A 9,662-nucleotide genomic window follows, 5' to 3' on the forward strand; every position below is an offset into this window, starting at 1 on the left:
AAGGGTCTGGGTTTTCCAGCTGGCTTTCAGTGTGTGACCCTGGGCCAGACCTCAATGGCTTGCTCCCTGGTGTACTGACGTATAAAACGTGGGCACGCACGCAGCCAAAGAGCAGTACGCAAGGTGATTCAGGAGGCGTGAGGGTGGACAGTTTGAAACATGTGTACACACACACACATATTTCTTATAGTTACCTCCTGTGTATGGCAAAACTTTTTCACTTACAATAGTGATTTACTTTCCTTTTTAAAAATATCTAGATAAATCTAAATTTAAGAATGATTTTAAAATATTAAGCAAATAGAATATTAAGGCTTCAGTGACATGGTAAAAATCAAAAAGGTGGTCACAAATCACTAATGTCAGGAAACACGGCAATTAATTATTCCTGGTGAACATTTTTAGGACTACAATTCTGACAACAGGTTTCATAATCAAAGGAGTTTACCTTATAAATCCAAACAGTAAGCTCTGACTATCCCAACTTAACACTAATTATACTAAAGATTAACAGGCAAAGCCGTCTGAATGCCAGCAAGTCATCCACACACTGTCCATGCTATTAAACACAGCTACCGTCCATTCTCACAGATCCAGCAAGCAGAGGTCAAAGTTCACAGCAGCACCCAGGGACCAGGAACCTAACCTGCTTCCCCAGAACCTCTGCTCTACAGTCACCCCGAGGGGCCCTGCTTGGGCCCCGGAGAACGCACGGCTGGACTGGAAGTCTCTGCTCCTCACAGCAGGAAGAAACAGGATGTGGCCAGAGCAGTCGAGCAGCTAAGCACAAGTCCCAGCAGGCAGGGGCGGGAGTCCTGATGCACAGGGGCGAGTCCCAGTTCTGCACCCCACGACCTAGCTGGCTACACTGAAGCCAGTAGGATATCAAACTTCCTGCACCCTTACCAAGTGCCTGCCGATGCCCTCATTCAATCTGCACAGCGACCTCAGAAAGGAGTAGCTACTAATCTCATTACCGGGGGATTTGGAGCTGGTCTGCCTGGAACTGAAGCCATGGGGATAACAAGATAACAATGTAAAGCAGCCAGAACAATGCCAGGCACATGGTAAGGAACAAGAAACGTTGACTATTTTAACCTTTTATTGAATAACAATACAGAAAGGTACATAACTGAGTTTATAGCTTGTTACATTTTTACATACTAAAATGCCATGTAACTAGCATCCAGATCAAGAAACAGAACACTGCCAGCACCCCAGAAGACGGCCTCATGCCCTTTCAGTCACAGCCCACCCCCATCTCCCAAGGGTAACCTAACTGCTAATATCAGCTATTAAAAAACAAACAACTATGACTACCATCAATGATCTCCAGTTGAGGAGGAAATTGAGGCTTAAAGTTAGACAACTTGTCCAAAGTCACTAAGCAAGTGGTAGAACCAGAACTTGAACTCATATAGTCTGAATCCAAAGCCCTTTTTTTTTTTTTAGGAAGATTAGCCCTGAGCTAACATCTGCCACCAATCCTCCTCTTTTTGCTGAGGAAGACTGGCCCTGAGCTAACATCCGTGCCCATCTTCCTCTCCTTTATGTGTGGGACGCCTACCACAGCATGGCTTGCCAAGCGGTGCCATGTCCGCACCCGGGATCCGAACCGGTGAACCCCGGGCCTCTGAAGCGGTATGTGTGCACTTAACTGCTGCGCCACTGGGCCGGCCCCTGAGTCCAAAGTCTTAATAACCACTTCGCTCCACCACCCCCGGGGATTTTGTGAGCATCAAATGAGGGAACATATATGAGCGCCCTTGCCTGGCATCCAGCACAATACGGGTCCAGTGAATGGTAGCTATTGTTGTCATCAGAGGTGGGGCCCCAGCTGATGCGGCCCTAGTTACTGGCATTAACCAAAACAAGGAATTCTATATGCCAATCGAATAAGATATCAGCTCTTTTTAGTAGCTTCTTCCTGACAACTTCATGTCACCCACATGTGGGGAGAATTAAATACTCCCACATCTGTGTTTGCAAAGCACGTTATAAACTACCTCTGAGTACTGTAGCCTCACTGAGGAGGTTATTGGTTATGCTGCCCCCTAGTAGAGGGCGCTCTTTGACGAGTGGATGGTGGGCCTGTCTCTAGCATCTGGGCACCCCTGGGAGAAAGGCTCCTTAACTGGGAGCTCCAGGATTTAGGTTTAGAGAATTCATGAACCTTCTGAAATTACATACAAAACTATTCAAATATTTCTGAGGAGAGGTTCGAAGTTTCCAAGAGTCTCAAAAGGGTCCATGTTCCAAAAAAGTTAAAGAACAACCTCTCCGAGGCCCAGCACAGTGCCTGGCACACAGAAAGTACTCAGTAAACGTTTGCTAAATTTCAAGCAGATATAAACAAGTGCCTCTGGAGGCAAAATGCCAGGAGGAACCGCTGAGCCTCTAAGCTGAAATACTGCTCCAGCTGGGACCCTCCCCTGTAGGGAAGGCCCTAAAAGATGGGTGTCCATTCGTCTTCTCCCCTACATCCCATCTAATTCCACCAGCATCCCTTCGAAGCTTCGTTCAAAGATTCTGCTGCGGATGTCTCGCTGAAATGGAAAACTCCCCAACGACCTCTGTGAAGGAACCAAGTCCTTCTTAGAACGCAGAAGACACGGGCCCAGGAACTACTGCACCTATTAACTGTTTGCGTGCCTCTGAGAAAACTGCTTTATCTCCCTTCGGCTCATTATCTTCAAATACAAAACGAGAATTAGAATCCTTGTCCCGCCTATTTCACCATGTTGTTGTGAGGCCTAATTCCACAATAAGATAAAGCCAGCTGCAAACTTATCTATCTTTGCCCCCGCCCAGCATCCAGCACGAGGCCTTGGACTCAGCAGAGCCTCAAACAACAGCAGGTAACCTGAATCACGTCACCACCTCCAGGAATACTCCTCAGTCTTGCAAGTGATTTGTCACCCTCTGGAGTGAGGATAAAAGTGTAGTTCACGCCTCCAAAAGAAGCAGTGGCTATTCTTTCTTAAGTGTTTTTACAACAAAACTCCAAAAGCAAAACATTTTCAAGACGGATGATTCCTAAGAGTAAAAGGATTGCACAGAAAAGCTGCAGAGAGGGGAGTATGAATAGACACCCAATATAACATATTAGAAAGCAAAAGAACAAAAACTCATCACTTTTTTTTCAAGTCCAGCTAGACGGAAGCTCTGTCTGTCTGTGGGCTTGAAGTGACCATGGAGATTATCTAGCTCAACATTTCCTGCAGTTTGATCTACAGAATGTGATTTGGTTTTATGAAAACAGGGTATGAAGTGCCATAACTTCAGGATACTTACAATGTATATCCCAAACCCTTGAAGGAGTTAATACATGGAAACATATTAAGGGCTCTGAGAAGTCCTGCAGTAAAGCTGATTCATCTTGATTAACCCTGTATTCCGCAAACTGATTTGCCCATGAGCCCTTTTCCATGCAAGATCTATTAACAGCCTGTAGATGAAATTCTGGAGAAGGCCAACCTAGCCCCAGGTCATGTAGCTACTCGCAGGAGACGCCAGATCTCCTAACTCTCCATCCAGAGTTCTCCCATTAGAAATTTCAAATAAAACCCAAAGACGAAAGGCTCACAATGTGGAAAACGATCAGAAAAAAGCTGTTGACTAGGCATCCCAACGGGCAGGGCAAAACGGTGGGAAAGAAGGCACCCCAGGGAGTCAATGCCCCGTGACAAGGGGCAGCGCCCCCTCAGCTGCTGCCAATGCTGCCACGTGGCATGTGGGAGCAGCGTGGCCAGAGCACTTCTAGAGAAGCTGGAAATCTCCATTTTCATGTGAAATCGTTCTAGTCTCTAAGCACTGGCACTGCGTGGGTCAAATAAAAGATGCCCACAGGCCCACTGTGAGCCTTCTCCAGCTTCCGGGCCGCCAACTTGAGAACTCTGGTCTAGGCAAATTGTATCCACAAAATAACTGGGACTTCAGAAGAAACCAGTTTGATGACACACATGGGATACCAGATTTTAAAAGAGAGATAAAGACGTCTCAAGCGAACATGAGAAAGGCCTTAGAGGCCTACAGTGGAATACACTGTTCACTTACTATCTACTTTTCCATACCAAACACGAAGGTCAGTGTTTCCATCAACGTGCGGCTCCAATGGGCTGTCACATCACCAAAACCCTTTAACGAGGACTCGCTCTTTGCAGGGTCCTCTACTAGGTCCCATCAAGACACAGGAGCAGCCCATGGGTTCCTGCAGACACTGGTGTTCAGGTGTTTGAGAAAGTTACAATGAATGGACACGCAGGAATTAGTCCCTGGTGAAATGATGACTTGAGCTACTCAACCATTGGCCAAGTATGACAGTCTCAGTGGAGTACAACCTAAACAGAAGGAGCATTCAACACACTTGATTTTGCCTCGTGTCAGAAATATCACATAATAAGCGAGCAAAGGCAGTATCTCTCAAGGAGTACCCAAGAGCCAATGGACACAGGCTGGTTCTCTTAACGGTGGATGCACACTCTCTTAAAGGAAGTTTAGTGCTTGTCTACAGCACACGTGCCAAATCACTTACTGCTCAGGCTCCAAGTGTCAAACAGTAGCACTGGGAGGCATCTTCTGGAGACTGTGGAACTTTTGAGGTCCCACACCAATCAAAATTTCCCCGCAAATAAAGTGCTGGTAAAGAATAGGTTCTAGGCCTAAAAATCTGTTAAAAGGTTACTTTCGACTAATTCTACAACGGTCACAATCATTTGGGTGCAGAATCACCCCGATGACCAACTCCATGAGACACCAATTACACTGCATTCATGTGAATAGAATACTCCGGAGTTAGACAACGCAGAGGCGTCAACTGGGTCTAGATCAAAATAGGAGCTTAAAGTCCTAAAAAGCATTAGCGGTGTGACAAGAGAACTTCTATTTGGGTGATGACTGGTGGACAGTTCGTCCAGCTGTGGAAGGCCGCTGGGGATCTCCAATGTGCTGTGGAGTCACACTGTCCTGTTAACACGCAAATGCGTGCACTTGATGACAGACCCAACTACAACCAGCAGCAGTGGGGCTTCTGGGAACATTTTTATATTTTTAGAAAAACAAAATAGACTTGTATCTACTCATTCACAATCTCCAGGAGGTCCCCTTGTACCCTAGAGACAGTCTAGGCAGAGGCGCAGCGTGGCCACGGTCATCCTGTTGGATGACCTACTCTGACTCTGAGTCCACATCCCCCTCATCAGGACCCTGCCCTCTCTAAACCACCAGCTGAAGAAATCTTTCATTTTCGCCAACCGGCCGATGACCCGGGAGAAGTGGACATGATGTTTTTTCAACACCCAGCAGTTTTACATCGTCATCCATGGGACTGCATCAGATCACGTTTCTACTGTGTCCTTCCCCACGGAATGACTACATCATCCGCTTGTCCCAAACACCATTAACTAACTACACTTCACACCGCTGGGGAAAATTTTAAATTTTATGTATCTTCAAAGACTTCCTTTCTATCTAAGAAGTCCATTCTCAGAGTGAACTAAGAGCAACAACGGGCTCTCTTGGTTGGAAAGAGTCCCAGGGATATCCCAGGAGGTTTTAAGATGCCAGGAGGGAAGCTCAGTGGGTTAGGTGCTGGGCTCCACATGCCAGACTTAATAGAAACTACAGGGTCAACTCCGACTCTTGTGATCTTCTAGATAAACTGAGCACCAGGCGGTTTACTGCTCTCTAACAAACTTACGAGGGCCTTACACACTGTTTATGAGGACATGCAAGAGGGGGAAAGCTTTGCTATCATTCAAATAAAAAAATACCCCATCTTTTATTTCCAGTTACCGGGGAGAAAATCACACTTCTGCTACATGCCGTGTATACAGTGGAGAAGCAGAAGCATTATACCACCCAGATTCCCAAATAATAGGAGATCCTTTGAGGTGAGCTTTACTATAAGCATACAGTATTTTAGATTTCTAACACCCCATTCTTGCCCAACGCAAATCTATAAATAACCCTAAAATTACCCACAAACCTGTTTTTTCTTTAGTTTTTCAAGGTCATCAAATCCTTGGAGATAGCATCAACTTCTAGTTGTTAATATTCAGAAGTAATACACTTACAGCACTTCTCCATTGGGCTTATTACTGCTCCAGTCAATGGTGCATTTCAGAGCTGGGAACACTTCCAGTGAAGTTCTCTCTGCTAGTAGTAAACATCACTGCTTCAACAATCCACATTAGCTCAGCATTTAACAGAGGGTCTCCCTCCCTCTTGAGCAGGTTGTCCAAGAATACCAGTTCAACCACTGGCTCAAGAGAAGCAGAAAGTCTTTTCAACGGTTCAAAATTCATGTTATGTTCAACTACAGGCCTTCTGCAAACTGAGGCTCTGAGCTCTTTAGGGTAGTGACTCTAATTCTTCCTGGACACAGAAGGCCAACAAGGTGACTGTCACACATCAGCACAGGGCGAAAGCCATTACATATTAGTAGCCAGTGAGAAACACGGTTCAGGACCCTGTGCTGTAGAGGAGAGCAGTGTAACACACTGGCAGGCAGAGTGATGGAAGGGGAGCTGGACGGCGTGTTCATCCATTACAGCCACTGGTTGGCTCTGAAGTCTAAGTAAAGGTGGATACTCACTACTGTATTGGTTGGCGCCTAGGCAGTAAGTAACAAGTCATCAGACAAAATTTTAGGTGGAACCATAGGTTTGGAAAGTTCTGGGATCCAACATAATGTCTACAGGAGCGTCAGTATTAAAATGAAAAGCCAGTAACTGGGAAACAGGTAGGGTTCCCTCCCCTGGAATACTGGAAAGAGATGTAAAGACCGTATCTTCAAGCGACCGAGTGGAGACCTTCTTCTAACACAATGAGTCCTGTGGCTTTCTGTTAGGAATCAAGCAGTAATTAGTTATAGCCCAACCTTTAAAGTTTCAGTTAGTACACTAACAAATAAATAGGAAGAGAGGAAGAGTATAAGACACTCGGCAGAAGTTGTTCAAGTGTCAGAGCTAACTTGTCAGTAAGTTTTATACACAATTCAAGGACACCTTCTATTCTAAGCACTACGCCAGAAGCCAAAGAGTATTTCTGGCGGGTCCCGTATTCATTCTTCAGGGAAGCTTGCACTCTCTTTAAAATCAGTTTATTTAACTCTGAAAAAAGTGCACGACACTGTGGGATGGTAAAGTGTCACTGCTGGAGTGAGTGCATATCACATTCTCCCCGAGAGAGGAAAACCCATTGCCCATAAGGAATGTCTACGTCTTGCGGACCACCCACACTTATTTCACATCTCCCTCCCTCTCCTCTCCAAAGAGCACCCTCGAATTCCTTCCGTTGCACCCTCGAAATATAGGAAGTCCAAAGAGGATGTTTTCCAAGTTTTAAGAAGCTACCGAGCCTCAGACTGCTGCCTCCTGTCTACACCCGGGTCCTCACCGTGAGCTCTCCAACCCCCTCCCCTCTCAAACCTCACAACCCCACGCTGGCCGCGCTGCGGGTCCAGCCCCGGCGCGGGGCGCGATGGGACCAGGCGTCCCGAGCAAACCCTTTCTCAGCGGCTGCAGGCACCTGGGCGACCCGCCCGACAGGCTGGGCCTGGGCCTCGCGCTGGCGCCGCATCTCGAGGCTCCTCCTGGCTGCAGGAACCCCAAGGAACGGCCGATGCCGGCCGAGGCGTCAGCCCAGGCTGCCTCCCGCCCCCAGGCCCGACCCCTCCTCCGCCTCGGGCCCGGCCGGGCCCCGCCTCGGGCTCCCGGGCTCCCGCCAGCCGGCCGCGCCCGTACCTGCCGGACCCGGTGCAGGGCGTCCACGAAGCCCTCGGCCTTCATCCCTACCGGAGCGCTCTGCCCCTGCACCAGCTCCGCCATTACCGCCCCCGCCGCCGCCGCCGCCGCTCGGCTCCCCCGCCCGGCCTCCCGCTCCGCTTGGGGACCCGTAGCCGGAAAGGGAAAGCCGCCCCACTTCCGGCGGAAGGGAAGTCAGGGCGCTGGACGCCAGAGGAGCCGCGTCTGCGGGGCGGGGTCAGGGCACGTGACCACTGTCCGGCCGGAAGTGGTGGGCGGGGCCTCGGGCACGGGGGCGGGCCCAGTGCGGGAGGTCGCTGTCGGGTAGGGAGGGACAGGTCGCGACCCCGCCGTTCCCAGACGCAGTGTGGTCCACGGCCGTCGATGATGTCGTGACAGGCCCTGGAGTCTCGGATGCGACCCGAGCTATCCGGCCGTGGGCCGTTTGGAAACCCAGAGAAGAGTGACGTGGCTTTGCCCAGACGGCACCCGAGCAGTCCTGGCTTTCTGGAAGTCTGACCCTGGCAGCCCTTCCAGAATGGCCATTGGTTTGGATATTGGGACTGAGCTCTTTGAAGTGGCACCGTGAGGAACCGGAGGGAGGCTCGAGGGCAAGGGAGAACACCACGAAATGTCAGTGCCCCACGTTGGCAGGGAGTCCCGGGCCGAGTTCTTGCACCGTAATCAGTTTGCACGCGGACGGGCTCACGTCACACCTGGGGTTGCCTGGCGACACCGTTCAGGAAGGACGCTCCCACTGGAAAGCCAGCGTGGTGTCGTCTTACACATTCCTTCACGAGCTCTGGGACTCTGGGGAAACAGGAAATACCAGTGGACCATCATTGCTTCCGTACCTGCTGAGTCAAAACCGTACTGCAAGACGGCTTCTTGGAATGCTTAAGTAACTTTTTTTTAGAAGTAGTAGCTAGGTATAGATATTTCAAAGCAAGGAAAGCAATCTTGGTGCTGAAACAAAGCTGAGCCTTTCAGGCGGATCTTACAAACGAGCAAACAAAACCCCCAGAAAAGAAACAAGGCTTAGGGACTTCAACACACATCTTGGTAGAGGCAGGTCCAAATAGGGGTGCCCATCTTTGGATTACCAAGATTGCCTCCATGATTGATCTTCCCAAGCCCTGTGGTGCCAAGGAGTTGGATTTTAATGGAGGGTCATATTGTCGAGCCCATCTTGAAGTTATGAAGGAAGACGAGTGCTAAGAAAGCGAAATGAAGAAGTAAAATCCAATGTGACTTCTCTTGATGGTCCTTTGTGTCAGCATGCTAGGAGAGCTTTGGGTTTGGAAAGAAGTGTGAAGAATAAGTGGCCGATAATCGAAGTTCTTCGTTTGTTAATGAGTTAACTACTGGACTGTGAGTTCCTTTAGAGCAGAGACTGAGTCCTATTTTTCTTTGTGTCCCTAGAATTTGGCTCATAGTAAGTACGAAGGAAACTTGCGTTGAATTGAATAATGACAAATTGGGATAATTCCTGGATTATGGTAAAATAAAAGAATTTGACAAAATTGCAATATTGAAGATTATCGCTTTCAGACAAAATGTTTCAACCCATATAGGAAAGCACCCACTTGGCTGTGTTGCTGTTACTGTTGAAATGCTATTATGAAGCAAGACCAACACATGCCAACACATCTATGTGGCCCAACATGGGTGTGTTGAGTGTTTTAGTTTAGTGATGCTTGTAAAAATCAAGGATATAGCATCAACCTTTGGGAATGGGGATGGTTCAACTCACCCAGTATCAGTGGTACTTGTGTTTTGAATATTTTTAAAAATCTGAAATGGGTATGGTGATTCCTCCAAATTCCAGTTGGCTCTTCCAATGATTATAAATAGTGAAAACAGGGTTATTGGCTCAAATAGAAGGTGCATTCCAAGGTTTGGTCCAAAGACCACAGA

General features: G+C 48.1%; 1 protein-coding gene across 4 annotated transcripts in view; it reads right to left on the minus strand.

Moving 5' to 3' along the window:
• The window catches only part of FUBP3 (far upstream element binding protein 3), a 51,039-nt gene extending 43,111 nt beyond the window's left edge, over nucleotides 1-7,928 (minus strand). For 2 of the 4 annotated variants that reach the window (XM_014863456.3, XM_014863454.3), the window contains exon 1: nucleotides 7,746-7,928. In XM_014863456.3, the coding sequence (XP_014718942.3) occupies nucleotides 7,746-7,829 (84 nt within the window). In that variant the 5' untranslated portion in view covers nucleotides 7,830-7,928. The remainder of the gene's footprint in view (nucleotides 1-7,745) is intronic. The other 2 variants (XM_070518516.1, XM_014863455.3) reach the window with 1 other exon arrangement.
• Between the last annotated feature and the right edge of the window lie 1,734 nt (nucleotides 7,929-9,662).

Source organism: Equus asinus, chromosome 10 (assembly GCF_041296235.1).
Source record: "Equus asinus isolate D_3611 breed Donkey chromosome 10, EquAss-T2T_v2, whole genome shotgun sequence".
Lineage (NCBI taxonomy): Eukaryota > Metazoa > Chordata > Mammalia > Perissodactyla > Equidae > Equus > Equus asinus.